This window comes from Abramis brama (genome assembly GCF_963993115.1).
Source record: "Abramis brama genome assembly, chromosome: 3".
Lineage (NCBI taxonomy): Eukaryota > Metazoa > Chordata > Actinopteri > Cypriniformes > Leuciscidae > Abramis > Abramis brama.
Window position 1 is genome coordinate 25092348 of NC_139965.1, and position 16402 is coordinate 25108749.

The 16402-nt window shown below is 39.1% G+C and overlaps 1 protein-coding gene across 4 annotated transcripts in view; it reads right to left on the minus strand.

Annotated features, from left to right (window-relative positions):
• rnf111 (ring finger protein 111) overlaps window positions 1-16402 on the minus strand; it is a 43286-nt gene continuing 26884 nt past the window's right edge. Inside the window, exons 5-15 of one of the 4 annotated variants that reach the window (XM_084108014.1) lie at window positions 14792-15004; window positions 14345-14691; window positions 12000-12252; window positions 10567-10933; window positions 9722-9847; window positions 8436-8553; window positions 7937-8017; window positions 6101-6196; window positions 5680-5766; window positions 5088-5191; window positions 1-1675 (exon numbers count right to left, since the gene is read on the minus strand). In XM_084108014.1, coding sequence (XP_083964140.1) covers window positions 1558-1675; window positions 5088-5191; window positions 5680-5766; window positions 6101-6196; window positions 7937-8017; window positions 8436-8553; window positions 9722-9847; window positions 10567-10933; window positions 12000-12252; window positions 14345-14691; window positions 14792-15004 — 1910 coding nt within the window. In that variant the 3' untranslated portion in view covers window positions 1-1557. The remainder of the gene's footprint in view (window positions 1676-5087; window positions 5192-5679; window positions 5767-6100; window positions 6197-7936; window positions 8018-8435; window positions 8554-9721; window positions 9848-10566; window positions 10934-11999; window positions 12253-14344; window positions 14692-14791; window positions 15005-16402) is intronic. The other 3 variants (XM_084108015.1, XM_084108017.1, XM_084108016.1) reach the window with 3 other exon arrangements.

The window sequence follows — 16402 nt, forward strand, 5'->3', positions numbered from 1 at the left end:
AAGAGTTACCTAACTTTATTAATTTCATTATTTTAAAACTAATATAAATCCCATGGAATATCATCCTGGGGCCATTAAGTCTATGAATGCATGGCCGCCTGCCATTAAGTACTGCATTCCAACACTCCATTCAAAATTATTACAGTTTTTCCTCGAAATTCGGCAATCAGAGTGGAAATACACGGCCTCAGCACACTCTCATTCTCACAACACTCCTGTCGTCTGTCTCTCATGTGCAAGTATATGCAAGATATCTAGTTGAGATTAATATTAGTGTTAGGATTTCACAGCAGCAAAAAAATAAAAATAAAATAAAATGCTGCACAGTTGCTGAACAAAATGCATGTTAATGATAATAATTGTGAAGAAATAATCAGATAACAAGAGTCAGTTTCTAGGTTGCTGAGAGAGATAAATGAAGCAGGCTAGGAGACCCTGATGAAATAATAAATAATCTATTTCCCAGCACTTCACACTTGCGGTGGCTGTTTTTTTAGGCCTGTAATCCTCACAGAACCAAGTCAACATATCGAGCTTCTCTGAGAAATGACACTTTCCCCATTGCCCAATCAAAAATCCAACTTCATTATACTATTAAAAAAAACAACAATCAGAATACAGAGAGGTGACATTCATTTTTTTTCTCTTTCTCTTCTCTTTGAAAATACATTAGGTGAAGTGCGTTACATGTGACGTCAGATTGAGGTGCTGAGAGGGGACTGATGGAACGCAACCGTGTGAATGGCGGTGAAGTGTGCAGTTGGTTCTCATCAGGGCTGGAGCTGAATTCATTTCAAAGCCATCAGTTCAGGATCTAATGCATATGAATTTAAAATTAAATGTACATGGAGCATTTGTTAAACCAGCTTCCTGAATTCAGTTAGCACTGTTAATGAGCTGAAGTGAAACGGAATGGACTCCAGCCCAGTTTCCCGTGTTGAGAGTGAATTGGCGTGAGGGTGAACACTGTTACAGCAGCTGATCTCTTAACCATGATCTTGTTTCCTAATTAAGGAATGTCTTGATTCACTTAAAAAAATCTATTTCAGATAGATCACATTGTCTAAAACATAAAACTAATCAATATACTGATCATAAAATTGAGTCCTGCAATGTTTTAAAATGGAGGTTGACATTCTATTCCAGTAAAGCAAGGCATCAGGTATGTAAAAATGCTTCTTTACTAGAGCAGCAATCCTCACCTGCAAGTTCTCAGGCCTTCTGAGGCCTATTTCATTATATGTGCAAAGAAATGCATTGCAAGGAACCATGCAAAAATAAAATACAATGACACTTATGAAAACAAAAGCTACATAAACCCTTTATAAATACAATACAATTCAAAACCCTTAATGAAGATGTTTTTTCTAGCTGTACTGGTACTACATGATAGCTGGCACGCTAGGCTTGATGCTTTTTTTGTGGATTGTTGTTTTTCTTTTTTCCCCATAGTTGCGCAGGTATTTCATGCCATCTTTGGTTGAATGCGTTACTGACAAAAATGAAAAGGAAAACAACAAATAAATGTCCAACAAAAGGGTTGCAAGAAAAATAGCATCAACTCTCTGAAGATAACTGAGCTTCGATGTCCACTCTGCAGATGGGGCATTTCTTGTTAGTGAGGAGCCATTGGTCTACACACAGCTGATGGAAGAGATGCATACATGGAAGGCGCCTGCAAAAAAAAAGATAGGTGGATAAATACAATCAGTTGACTTTAAAAATGAACATTCTATTCAATGAAATCAGACTTTTAATATTAAAACACATAGTAATTCACATGTTCCAGCTCCAGAGGGCAGCAGAGAATATAAAGAGAGAAAGTATTCATGATAACCGACTGCCTAATCTGGATCAAATTTTAAACGGAACCTTGAGGAGTCCCAAATGTAAAAAGAATAAATTGTGTTTGTTTGATTATAATTTAGCACCATGCCAGCTACTTGTGCTACTATATATATATATACACACACACACACACACACACACATATATATATATATATATATACACACACACACACACACACACAGTGGGGAAAAAAAGTATTTAGTCAGCCACCAATTGTGCAAGTTCTCCCACTTAAAAAGATGAGAGAGGCCTGTAATTTTCATCACAGGTACACTTCAACTATGAGAGACAAAATGAGAAAAAAAAATGCAGAAAAAAACATTGTAGGATTTTTAATGAATTTATTTGCAAATTATGGTGGAAAATAAGTATTTGGTCACCTACAAACAAGCAAGATTTCTGGCTCTCACAGACCTGTAACAACTTCTTTAAGAGGCTCCTCTGTCCTCCACTCGTTACCTGTATTAATGGCACCTTTTTGAACTTGTTATCAGTATAAAAGACACTTGTCCACAACCTCAAACAGTCACACTCCAAACTCCACTATGGCCAAGACCAAAGAGCTGTCAAAGTACATCAGAAACAAAATTGTAGACCTGCACCAGGCTGGGAAGACTGAATCTGCAATAGGTAAGCAGCTTGGTGTGAAGAAATCAACTGTGGGAGCAATTATTAGGAAATGGAAGACATAAAAGACCACTAATAATCTCCCTCGATCTGGGGCTCCACGCAAGATCTCACCCCGTGGGGTCAAAATGATCACAAGAACGGTGAGCAAAAATCCCAGAACCACACGGGGGGACCTAGTGAATGACCTGCAGAGAGCTGGGACCAAAGTAACAAAGGCTACCATCAGTAACACACTACGCCGCCAGGGACTCAAATCCTGCAGTGCCAGACGTATCCTCCTGCTTAAGCCAGTACATGTCCAGGCCCGTCCGAAGTTTGCTAGAGAGCATTTGGATGATCCAGAAGAGGATTGGGAGAATGTCATATGGTCAGATGAAACCAAAATAGAACTTTTTGGTAAAAACTCAACTCGTCGTGTTTGGAGGAGAAGTTGCATCCAAAGAACACCATACCTACTGTGAAGCATGGGGGTGGAAACATCATGCTTTGGGGCTGTTTTTCTGCAAATGGACCAGGACGACTGATCTGTGTAAAGGAAAGAATGAATGGGGCCATGTATCATGAGATTTTGAGTGAAAACCTCCTTCCATCAGCAAGGGCATTGAAGATGAAACGTGGCTGGGTCTTTCAACATGACAATGATCCCAAACACACCGCCCGGGCAACGAAGGAGTGTCTTCGTAAGAAGCATTTCAAGGTCCTGGAGTGGCCTAGCCAGTCTCCAGATCTCAACCCTATAGAAAATCTTTGGAGGGAGTTGAAAGTCCATGTTGCCCAGTGACAGCCCCAAAACATCACTGCTCTAGAGGAGATCTGCATGGAGGAATGGGCCAAAATACCAGCAACAGTGTGTGAAAACCTTGTGAAGACTTACAGAAAACGTGTGACCTCTGTCATTGCCAACAAAGGATATATAACAAAGTATTGAGATAAACTTTTGTTATTGACCAAATACTTATTTTCCACCATAATTTGCAAATAAATTCATTAAAAATCCTACAATGTGATTTTCTGGATTATTTTTTTTCTCATTTTGTCTCTCATAGTTGAAGTGTACCTATGATGAAAATTACAGGCCTCTCTCATCTTTTTAAGTGGGAGAACTTGCACAATTGGTGGCTGACTAAATACTTTTTTTCCCCACTGTATATATATATAGGTATATTTATATATATATATATATATATATATATATATATATATATATATATATATATATATATATATATATATATATATATATATATATATATATATATATATATACATATACATATACATATACATATACATATACATATATATATATATATACCTATATCTACACACACACACGCTCTGGCACTAGTCGCTGGCAGTGTAAAGTCCAGGGGTCAGAAAGTAAAAGTCCTGCCATATGTTTATTCCACCCATGAATTCAGCCAGCTGATTTCACTAATTAGTTCTATCTCCTGGCTGAAAAACTGTGCCAATTAACAAATCCAGGCGATTGGAACAAACTACTGAGGAGGACTTTTACTTTCTGAACCTGGACTTTACACCTCTGGTCGCTGGTCATGACCTATATACATGGCCTGTATTGTCAACACTTCTGTGATTTATCAATAAAATAGCTTAGAAACTGAAAAGTTCAAGCATATATTTCTTAAACCCCTTTCACACAGCGCTTTGAACCCGGGAAATCTGTGTGAATGCAAACACGACCCGGGATTGATGCCGGGTTGGGGACCTAGTAACATTGCCGTGTTCAGTCCCAGAACGCGCGCTGTGTGAACAAAAGCCGTAAAAATGCCGTGTCGGAATGATGACGCTGAAGCCTGGATCGTTCGCCAGCTAGTGAACGGTACGTAATGCTCGAGTTTATGATCGAATCAGAGAAAAAAAAATGCACAAGCGTGGTTTCTCGAGACAGAAATTGCAGCTCATAAGCAAACTTAAGACGCTGCTGAGACATTACATGTCACGTCGATGTCAAGTGTCTTTACGGGATTTTTACGGGTTGTGTGTGAACACACTCTCTGATTCCGGAAAATCACTGGCAGTGTGATGAACTAAAATCAAACGAACCCGGGTCAAATCCCGGGTCACTTTATACACATATTTTCCGGAATCTCTGTGTGAAAGGGGCTTTAGTAACTAAAACCCACAGCTGCACTATTAGTAGAGAGACACTGCCAGGTAGAATTAATTTGCATGCAATCACTCTCACTAACGCATTCATATAAAATAAATCCAAATAAAGAACTGTTAAAAGATAAGCTGTTATGTGAATAGCCTTGTGGGCAGCGCTGTGTCATATTCCGTAGCTGTGCACAAAGCAACCCGCGTTCGAGTCTCAGCTCGAAGTTCAGGCTTATTTGTTCATCAATGACGTCATCAGCAACTAGTCGACGTCGACTCGACTTTCATCACATAAACGTCCACTTTAAAAAATCATTCAACCCCTAATACACGCGCACACACATATAAAACAAATCATTTAATAAATTACACAATTGAGTGCCTTTTGTAAAGAGCCTCATTCTCAAAAGACGTTTAGAAAAAAAAAAGCAAGAATCATTTGAAGGATGCTACAATCTCAAATCCACAGTGTTGCAAGCGTTTACCTGACATCCTCCCCTTCTTCCAGTATAGACAGACAGATGGTGCATTTCTCCTCCGTGTCTTCCTCTGCCTCCTCCTCCTCCTCTTGCTTACCATGCAGCTTTCTCTGTGCATGAGAAAAAAAAAAGCATAACCATTATGAGTAGTCTCACTGCACCCCAATTCTCATGAACTGGTGAGCAACACTAGCACACATATTAGCTCTTTCTGTGTCTTCGTTCCCCCAAAGCATATGCAAATAGTTTATATGAATGTTTATAATTGGTATCTTTTAATAATAATTGCTGCAGTTAATGCTGGCGATACAAAAAAATAACCACAAAGAGCAGCATAACACGTTACATAAACATAGCAACCGTGTTTTTTGTTACGAACAGTGTGCTGATCATAAACAGGTCAAGCAGAAACAAAACCTAAACTTCAGACAATGCACATTATATATTTTTTAATAAACACAGACACACATTTTTGTCAATGTGCTCCTCAACTAGATTGACTACGCCATTTTTTTACTATTCCTGCCCCCGTTAACATCTACACAATATGTGAGCTAAAACATGTTTTCCCAAACTATTTGTTCACATTTTTTCTCACCGAGTTTGAGGTTGAGTGCATATTTTTCCCAACAGATGCCCATGCTTCAGGTGCTAACTGTTCCTCAGTGTCTCTCTCCACCACCTTCTGTATTAGGGCGGCAGGGTTTTAGATTACTGTTATTCAGAAATGTAATGCATTCTGTCATCTCCATGGAACCTTTTCCTACATATCAGTGACATTTCAAAGGTCTACACTATGCAGCTGTTGACAATAAAAGGACTGGGTGAGGATTTGTGATGACACAAAAGTTCTGATATTAGGCTCCTGGTGAAGTTTTTTTTTTTTTTGTGTGTGTCTAACAGGATGCCCCTACATTATATCCTCAGAGTCTTTTTGCAGACTGTCTGTCCATTATCACCAAACAGGACGTTATTTTGACCACCTCACATAAAACACTAATGTTTGTAAGTGTTCTCACCTTTTTGTATTTGTGTGGGTAGGTGCACCTCTCTATGGTTCCCTGAGAGGCCCCTCGGTTCACAGTCCCCAGTCGCTCTTCTAAATGCAGCAGATCCTGTTAAAACACACTACTGGTTACATTACTGATTTTAAACGGGTCACATCATGAGGAATTCTTCATCACAGTGAGGTTAAACATCAGAACATCTACATTTATGAATTCAGTAGATGCTTTTATCCAAAGCGACTTACAAGAGATAGGGCTGCACGATTATGACAAAAATCATAATTGTCGATTATTTCCTTGAAATTGTAATTGCGATTATTAATTACGATTATCACAATTTACATTGAAATATATATATAGGCATATTATTATATATGTTTACTTAAAAATTGTGAAGACACACACTGTCCCCCTTTACTTAACATACACATAAATTGTAAGAATATGACTAATAGTAAAGACTACTAAGAAATAAACATTAGGCCTATGCTACAGCTATTAAATAGCAGTCCCAAACTAGCTTTTGTAAATACAATGTTGGTATGAGCCACCACAGTCATTTATATAAAAAATAACTTCTTTTTTTTTTTGTGAAAATAAAGTGGCATTTGGGGGTTAATATTAAAACGACAGTTACCATGGTGATACACAATACTAACAAGAACTGTTAATGAAACATGAAAACTGCTCCTGGTGAATAGAATGAAAATCATCCCTGCATGCAAATCCTTCTCAGCTAACACACGACGTACCAGTAACGTGATTTATTGGTATTTTACTTTTATTTTGTGACTTACCAATTTACAACGTAACAACGTTGCATGCTCGTAGTTTCCTTTGCACTTTATACACAGCGCGCGTCGCCGCATTTGCGCGTGCAATTGAAGAGTGTGCGCTTACGAACACAGTAGCCTAACGGCTGACATGACAGGAACGTTCGTTTTTCTGAGGTGAAAGACTTTTTATTTCAGCGTACACATACGTCGCTGCCTGGTAGTTCATTCCTATTGTGATGGGTTTTCTGAAGTAGTTGTGATTTGCCTCTCATTACATGCTCTAAATGCACGCAGAGTGGATTTTTTTTTTTTTTAATCGCGGCTTTGGACGATTACGTAATCGTGGCATCCATAATCGTAATCGCGATTAGAAATTCGATTAATTGTGCAGCCCTAACAAGAGAGCAAAAGCAATTTGTCAAAGAGCCAAAAATATTCGTAATATACAAAGCCAAGATTATTTAGGAAGCAAGCTAGAGAAGAGAAGAAACAGAGAAGAAAGGTTTTTGTAAGTGTGTGTTGTAAGTAAGTGTACGCAAGTGCATTGGTTTAAGGGTGTGTGATGGTTAACTGGTTAAGAACTAACAATAACCAATTCCCACTAATGCGAAAGTCTGTGAACCTCGTGTGTGTAGCAGCTGATGGTCTACATTTCTAACTTAAGAATCCCACTTTTAGAAGGGAGATTATTTAAAATTTGATCTTCGTTTTTAACAGTCGATGTGGAGTGGATTGTGCTGTGAATATATCAAAATGTAATGCAGGCTGTGCAAAGAGGTTGTTATTGAAGGATGGGGGGAGTTAAAAATAATTCAAACTCGCAGCCTATGAGTGAGCGGAACCAAAAAACGCTCAATCTTTTTACACAGAAAGGGGGCATTTCTTAAAGACACACACACACACACACTTCTGAAGACCTCACTTATATATAAATATAAAAAAAAAATGTATATACCACATACATATACCAAATACTTTAATTTTCTTATGCATTCTTCAAGAAATGTGTTTTGTTCTAGAAAGGAAGAAACTTTAGATCACCAATGATTTTGGTCCATGTTCCAGATCTTACCTCATATGTGCGGCCAAAAGTCATTCGGGAGGAGATGTAGCGAATATGTGGATATGTCACCTCAGGCATTGAGCCAGTGTGCTAAAGGAAACAAAAACATGAAATTAGTGATGGCACCTAATGGGAAAACAGACCGAAAGGACACTAACTATTTTAGTAAAAAACACCTGCAATTTGGCCTCTGATATTTATGAAAGGCATTAGAAGTTTTTCACACATCTGTGCGTGCATGTCACTCTATATGATTCAAAAGTAATTTTAGTCTTTCAAATAAATCAAATTCAAATTTCACACTTGAAATGTCCAATGAGCTTCCATTATAACTTGTGATGCATAATTCATGCACCCGTACACATCCCCCTGTAATAACAGATGCTGTGGATACACGGCTTGGGGCTGCCGCCATTAATCTGTGCCGTACCTGAGAGCAAATCAGGGCTTTTTTATTCATGCTAATGTACGCATACATTTCAGCTGATGGAGGGGAGAAAGGACTCACCATCAGCTGGATGGGGAAATGGTGCAGTCTGGGTGGAGGGTGATAGTGAGGCAGATGCGGGTGCAGGTGTCCTGAAGGGTAGGGAGCTACAGTAACACCAGCTTCAATGCCCAGCTCCCTAAAACAGCAAGAAGACCGACAACCGGCATGCTAAATCAGTGAACAATATATTGTTTGAAACCAACATCATGACTAACAGATCATGGTTAGGGCTGCATGATACTGGAAAAAACGAACATTGAGATGCTTTGTTTTTCGGCAATATATATATTGCGATATGAAAATAAATGTCACCAGATGACTTGAATAGCTCTATTTGGAAATAATTAATCATTCTAGAATGATTATGGTGATTTTGTAGGGGAGTGAATCTGCATAGAAATTAATAAACATTACAAGCATAGATAAATACAATAGAACAAAGATACAAATGAAACGAACAGGCCTTTTTCAGGTAAGTGTAACAAATTTAATAATCAAGTGTAAAATTACACTGCATAGTCTTCAATTTATAAAGTAAATGTAATTAATCTTTGTTAAAGCTATAAAAGTGATATTTTCTTTGTCTATTGTTGTTTATTTAATATTAATGACATAGACAGCAGCAGCAGGAATATTGGGCTGCTGTCACTTTACTACCGAATAAACGTATCCAATATAGTGATACGCATCCGTTTTCTTTCTCAACTGTTTACGTTCACATAGGCCATAAGGCATGGGCATTTTGACATAATTATGCATGTATGTGTCTGTTCAAGCACAAATAGAAGCAGAAGAGAGCAGAATTTGGTGTTCACGTGCTGCCTGTGTGGCTCTGTGTGCCATCACAGAAAACAGCATGCGACTTCTGAAATGAGATCTTTCAAGTCTTCTTGCACTAAAATGGTTTAAAATCGCTTGAATGTTTAAAATGACAGGACCTAAAACACGTGATTGAACAAATGATTAACTTTCGCTCTATGATGGTTAAACTTTGCAATTAATCTAAGAATCATGATGTGTGTTTCGAACCGTGGTGCTTGGTCCATCCGGATCAACTACGATCCCAATACTTGACATCGTACATCCTCTGATGTGACTATCGCGGATGCACACATCGCGATATCGCTGCTAAAACGATATAGGCCTATCGTGCAGCCCTAATCATGATATTACAGAGATGTTCAGTTTTAACCATAAATCCTGATTTTGTAAGCATAATCTGAAAACTCCTGAGGGAACCAATGGCTCCAAACCATCTGAAACATTAATTCAGAGAAACATTCTACTTTTTTAATATACTCTACCATGTGGTCCTCTGGTCAGCCTGCCGAGGGTGCGATGACATAGTTTGTGGGACGTGAATGTGATGCCCGTGACCGTAGTTAGGATGCATTCTATGGGGATGTGGCGGGGGTCTCTCATGTGCTCGCCTTAAGGAAGGAGGAATACAATTTGTTACATAAAAAGACAAAGCAGGAAACCATTTGCAAGGCATTAGCAAAACACCTTATTTAAAGTTTTAGATTATTTTAGTTACACAAAGCTTTGAGATTAGAGGTGGGTGGTATGACAAAAAAAAACAAAAAAAAAAACATCAACTGTAATGGTAAACTACCATTCAAAAGTTTGGGGTCAGTAAGACTTTTTTATAAAGAAATGTATACTTTTATTCAGTAAGGACACATTCAATTGATAAAAAGTGACAGTAAAGTTTTCTATTTCAAATAAACACTGTTCTCTTTTAACTTTCTATTCATCCAAGAATCCTGAAAAAAAAAACATCACTGTTTCCACAAAAATATTAAGCAGCACACCTGTTTTCAACATTAATACTAAGAAATGTTTCTTGAGCACCAAATCAGCATATTAGAATGATTTCTGAAGGATCATGTGACACTAAACACCAACTTGCTGGAAATTCATCTTTGCCATGACGGGAATAAATTGCATTTTAAAATGTAATAAAATAGGTATATATAGGTGTATTTTTGATCAAATAAAATGTAGCTTTGGTGTGCAGAAGAGATTTTCTAAATCTTGCTGAACATATAGTATAGCATTACAAAACAGCATCATCATGATGAAATGAAACATAATGAAACACTTGAGTTAAAAACAAAAGTAAAACAGGAATCACACAGTGACTCACGTCGGGTGCTGCATCATTCTGCGTCTCTGAACCTCCATCCTCTGCAGTATGTCGTGCTGGTGGAGCCTCTGGACAGGGTTTGGGCCCAGAACGGGCAGGTGCTGCAGTGCCTGGTGCTCAGGGGGAAGATGTTGAGACAGAGGGGCACTGGAGCCTGGTAGATGGTGGGCAGGCAGGGAGGGTGGAGGAGCAGGGGGCACCGAGTGGCCCGGGCCATGAGAAGGCAGGGGGGTGTGGAAGGGGAGGACGGGGTGTGGGATGACATAATCACCCTGCGGAGGTGGCTGTTGAGGGGGAGGGGCATTGCCATGGGAGTGAGGACAAGAGGAGGAGGACTGGTGGTGCAGGGGGCGTGGCAGAGGGCCATCTGGTAGAGAAAAAGCATAAACGTTAGTGTAAATGGCAGAACGTAATCTCCTTTTCCTGTTCTTTTCTTCCTGGATGATACAAATCTGGCATAAATGTCTGTTAAAAAATGCATCAAAAACAATGAACTGTGTTGATGATAACTATTAAGAGGATGGAAGTTTCATGGGAACTTCACGATGGCCTGGATATGGCCCGTGTAAGCGTGATTACCCTGGAGCGAACGAGATGTACTGTTTGCTAAGGATTTGACAGACAGAAGGGAATGAGGGAGAAAGTAAAGAAAAACAAAGAAAAATAATGACCGCGAGATACAGGAGATAAATATAGAGGGAGAACAGGAGAGTGTGCAAACAGGTGCTCCAGTGAGCTGTGAGTGGCAATTACTCCACTAAATTCAGGCCCACCAGGGAGCCCTGCCACGCTCATTTATATTCCACACAACACTATTGTGAGCAGAATCGGCAATTAAGTGGGACTGCTGGGCACACTACCTGCAGCACTTAACACATTAAACATCAGGTGTTTCATCTAATTACCATAAAGCACAGGCGCCAGCATCGCAGAATCTTCACACTCACACACAACAGAACACACCAGCATCATCTCACATCGATTTTTAGTTTATTGCCTTCTATTTAGAACATCCAATAAATTTGGGGTGCAACGGTTTGAATTTCTCCATGTATCATTGTCCTGCAGTCTCCTATTGATTCGGTAAATATTTTGGTACATTGGTATTAGGGATGTAAAGATTAGATTATTTGCAGTCAATACAATAAAAATTAACACTGTGATCAACCATTATTTATCTGAATGCTGTAATGTTTATGTATTAAGTAAAACTTTTAAATGCATTAAGCTATATGGTTCACCAAAATGCAGCACACTGTTAAATTACATATAAATTTTACTGTCTAATAAAATATATAAATTATAATTCAAATTTTTGTTTTCAGAAGAACTGTTATACAGGAGATGAAACTGGAACCATTTCACCCCTAAATCAGCATTGGATCATTAATATTGGATTGATATGATTATAATATTACGGTAAAAGTACGTACAGGGGGGGTGCATGTAGTGCCTGCAGGAAGAGAGCTGAGGAGGTTGGGGCTGAGGCTGGGCCACTATGGCTGAGCTGAACGAGTCGGCCACAGTCTGCTGGCTGGGTCCAGGTGCAGCCTGGGAAACGAAAGCAGGTGGCCGGGAGGCGGAGCCTGGACAGCAGGGGTCGAAGGCAGATGTGCCGTGGAACCCTGTGCTGCCGGATCCACTGCTACGCACTGCACTGCTACTGAGATCCACCGGCAGAGTCTGCTGAGACAGACAGGGAAGACAGAAACCAGCAGTTAATTCAGTGACAACTGTGATACATTAGAACAAAAACACCTGTCCCATAAGCGTATGGCTGATAAACTGAATCGGACGGAAAATATAAATGTGTTGCTTTGGGGTTGCTAGGGTGTTCAGGGTGGTTGCTAGAGCGTACAGAACAGATTTTTAATAGAAACTAATAGTAGATGCAAAAACAAGCAAAGTCAAGAGATGAATTTCACATCTGAACATGTGGCCAACCTGCTACAGACTTGACTTTGCACATTTTATTACAGTTTTTTTTTTTTTTTAAACAAAATATTTTTATTTTACTATATATTATGTCATTTAAGTTTCAGGGGCATTGTTTTATCTCCATATAAAATCTTGATGCGCTGCCAACTGCTTGTGCCAGACTGAAGGAAATACTGATCGTTTTCAGCTATTTTAGCTGTTCTGATGAAATGTTGATAAAATGGCACTAGAGGACAATAAATGATAGCTGACAAATCCTGAAATGGTTATGAGTTCAGCATTTGCTTCTTTATTTACATAAACTAAACTACTGTCTGACATGACAACACTACAATTGACAATTTTCTTAAATGTGCTATAAGCGAGATTTTAGTAGGGTTGCACTCCACATTACCTGGGAAATAACACGCGTCATATATGGGTTGCAAGAATGTGACTGTTAGTTGAAAAGGATTATTAAAGTTATGCACAACATTTAGCTTCATAAGGAGTTGTCAGTTTATTCTGCTTGTCACAACTTTGACAACACTGAAATGATGTGCTACTGCTCTTCTGCTCCACCTCTGATTACAACAACGGTACCGAAATATCTTTGAAGGACAGGGTTGTGGAAAAAGTTAAGAAGCTCCAGAATGACTAACATCTCTTACAACACCTTTAAAGTATGCAAAGTTAAGTCTGCAGCAGACATGTACATGCTCAGATCACATGAGATTTGTCTCACTTATCATTTTTGTGGCTGATTTGTATTCTCTCATTCACCTACCTAAAGTTTAATATGTAGGGTTAAGGGGTTTGTTGAAGAACTAGCAATCTTAATAGCAAGTACCACTAAATATGAGCTGCATATCTTCCACATACTTCAAAAAATACACAAATCAGGTCCATATCTTTTAAAAATGTCACTAGCCAAAGAAATTACATGGATAAAAACCAAAACAGTATTAAATTCCTCTCAAAATGAGGGCATTCACCCCAAACCTAATCCTTTACACACTTTGATGTATAAAACATGCCTGACATCACCTCGCTTCGCTAGCGCCCCCAGTCTGCGCATATCTGATGACTAGCTAACGGCAATTACTGCTCAGTGCCCCCATCAAAGGCCATACTAGTCTTTCGCTGAATGCATTCAGCATAGAACCTCTTTTCATGCTAAACATCATGATAGCCAAGCATGCACTGAGACAGCGTTACAGCATAAGCAACAACAAAAAAAATTCATACACAACTTTTCTTTTCTTTTTTTGACACTCAAAAACTTACTCAAAAATACTCATGCACACACAACACTCCTCTATGCTGGTAAATAATAGAATTCAGCAGCCAAGACAATTAGTTCAGTGTGAATTATTTAACAAGACTGAGAGGGTGGCCTCAAACAAACTCCCCTGTGGAAAAGCTCAGCTTCAGAAGAATACCTTTTTCATAAAGGTGCATTTGCCTTTTCATCGTCAAAACATGAAGGGCGATTTAGTAGTTCATGAAGGAAGAATCTTAAATAATTCCAAACAAAAACATATGCTGTTAAATGAAAGCCATGTGTAAAATGAAGAACAGACGGGTTTTGTCAACAATACGGACATTATGCTTTGCACAGACATCATGTTATTTTGATTATTCCCCCCTCAATTTATGAAGCAAAACATTTTCCCCCCTAAATTTATGAAGCAAAAAGAGTTTAATTCATGCACACACACAATTAACATTGAAGCCAAGGAAATAAGAACTAGAATTATGGGTTTCGGTATCAACTGCTACAGAAGATTATAATATCCTCGCTTTCTCCTATATTGACATACAAGGTTCTCAAGAAGCTGACATGCAGGTATGAAGGTACCTGGTCGTGGTACTGGTTGCTGCTGCTCACCCCTCCACAGGGTGCAGGCATGGCAGTGGGCCTTTCCAGAGGGCAGCTGGACTCTGGGAAGGCTAAAGAAGAAGGGACCGGGTTGGCATGGTGGTGATGGTGGAAGTGGTGCGGGTGACTGTGGGAGTGCTGGGTGCCAGATTGCGGGGGGCCGGATTGCTGCGTCGCCCCACCCTGCAGGCACCCTGAGTGGGTGTGCCCCAGGGAGAGGTGCCCTGAAGATGGCCCGCTGCAAGGGGAGTGCTGGGGGCAACAAGAGGGCAACCTAGGCATCGCCACACCTCCGTTCTCACCCGACAAGCTTCTTCTGCTGTCATCTGATTGAGGCAAAAGAACACATGAATTAAAAATCAACACAAACATGCCAGTAACCAATGTCACTGTCAATTATTAGATAGCAGCATCTTGATAGTTTACCTTCGTTGGCAGTGGTGTTGGTGGTGCTGGGTCCTGGCACTCCACCGTGGCTCTGAGCAGCCAGTGTGCTATCAGGGGCGGCCGCTGAGCAGCTACTGGAGGGACCAGGACCCTCCTGTGGCGATTGTGAGGTACAGGCATTATGGGAAGAAGAAGAAGAACTGACCAGCTGTGGGTGTGTGCTGTTAGAAGTGGTTGGCACGACTGAGAGATCTGAAGATGGAACAGCATAAAGAAAGACAAACACATTTTTTATTTATCGGTATTGATCAGTAATAGATATTTAATTGTTCATGTTTATTTGCCATATTTTTACTTTCAGATTACAGTCGTAGTCATTAAACAATCACTTAAAGTTAACTTTTAATAAAGATTGATTTAAAATGATTTAATAAGGCTGATAAACGTCATTCTTAGCAAATCTCAAAATGTACACCACTATTAAAAAGTTAGGAGTTGGTAAATTTTTTTAGAATGTTCATGAAATTTCTCTTTTTTGATCAAAAATACAGTAATATTGTGAAATATTATAGTATAAAATACTGTTTTCTATTTTAATATATTTTGAAATGTACATTATTCCTCTGATGGGATGATGTGGAGGTACCTGAAATTGCATGTAGCATTTAAAATGACTAATTTCAGTTTTTTGAGTGTTTTATTTTAAATGATTAAAGATTAAAAATTAATTATCAGTACGTATCAGCCAGAATTGTAAAATCTGTGATTCCATACTTTTGACAAATTCTCACTAAGCTAGTACCCAAAATCCCATTTAAGTATACCTTTAATAATAATTACAAGGGTTTTAATAAGAGTTTTCGTAACTTAAAGGGTTTCTTGCAACTGAGAACAGATGGTTTTCTCCAGCTCTAGAACATCAGTGTCAGCGTACGTGTGCATTTTCACACTTTATTCACGAAGTGGCCCATGAGGATAGTTACTCATTAACATTCCATTGCGAGTAATCCATCTGCTTTTTCTTGCAAATTAATTTCTCACTCCATCAAAAGAAATGCAAATGCAATCATATCTCGACCTGCTCTTTTACCAGCCCACCAGCTACAGACCCCCAGAGAAAAAGAGACAAACAAAGAGACACTTTATGACAGTAAATCAAGTGAAACAATGTAAACCAGTTTTCCTTTGACAAACCTTGAGATTTGGGAGCATATCACAGATTAATGAGATAACACTACAAAGATTTTATTTCCTTATTCAGAATGGCAGTTTAATTGGTTCATATAGTAGTTCTCTCTGAGTCTTTGGAGCCAATGGCTGATTGCATAACAGACAGACTTCATTACGGTGCCTGCAAATGAAATCAGAATTAAACTAATTACACACACAATAAAAGGGATGCTTTTGGTGTCCATCAGTCTTGTGAGAGAATGCTGTGCAGCTGCAGAGGCTATTTATGCTGCTATGCATGCTGAAACTATATAGATTAATCATTACGAACGGGTCCTGAACACACAGTCGAACTGAAATCCACAGCGCTGAACAACACTACCCGAATCTACCAGATTCTTTCCTCCTCCCCCCTCACACACAGAGAAACAGCTCAAAGAGAGAGAGGGAGGGAGGACCGCTCACAGTGAAAGATGAGTA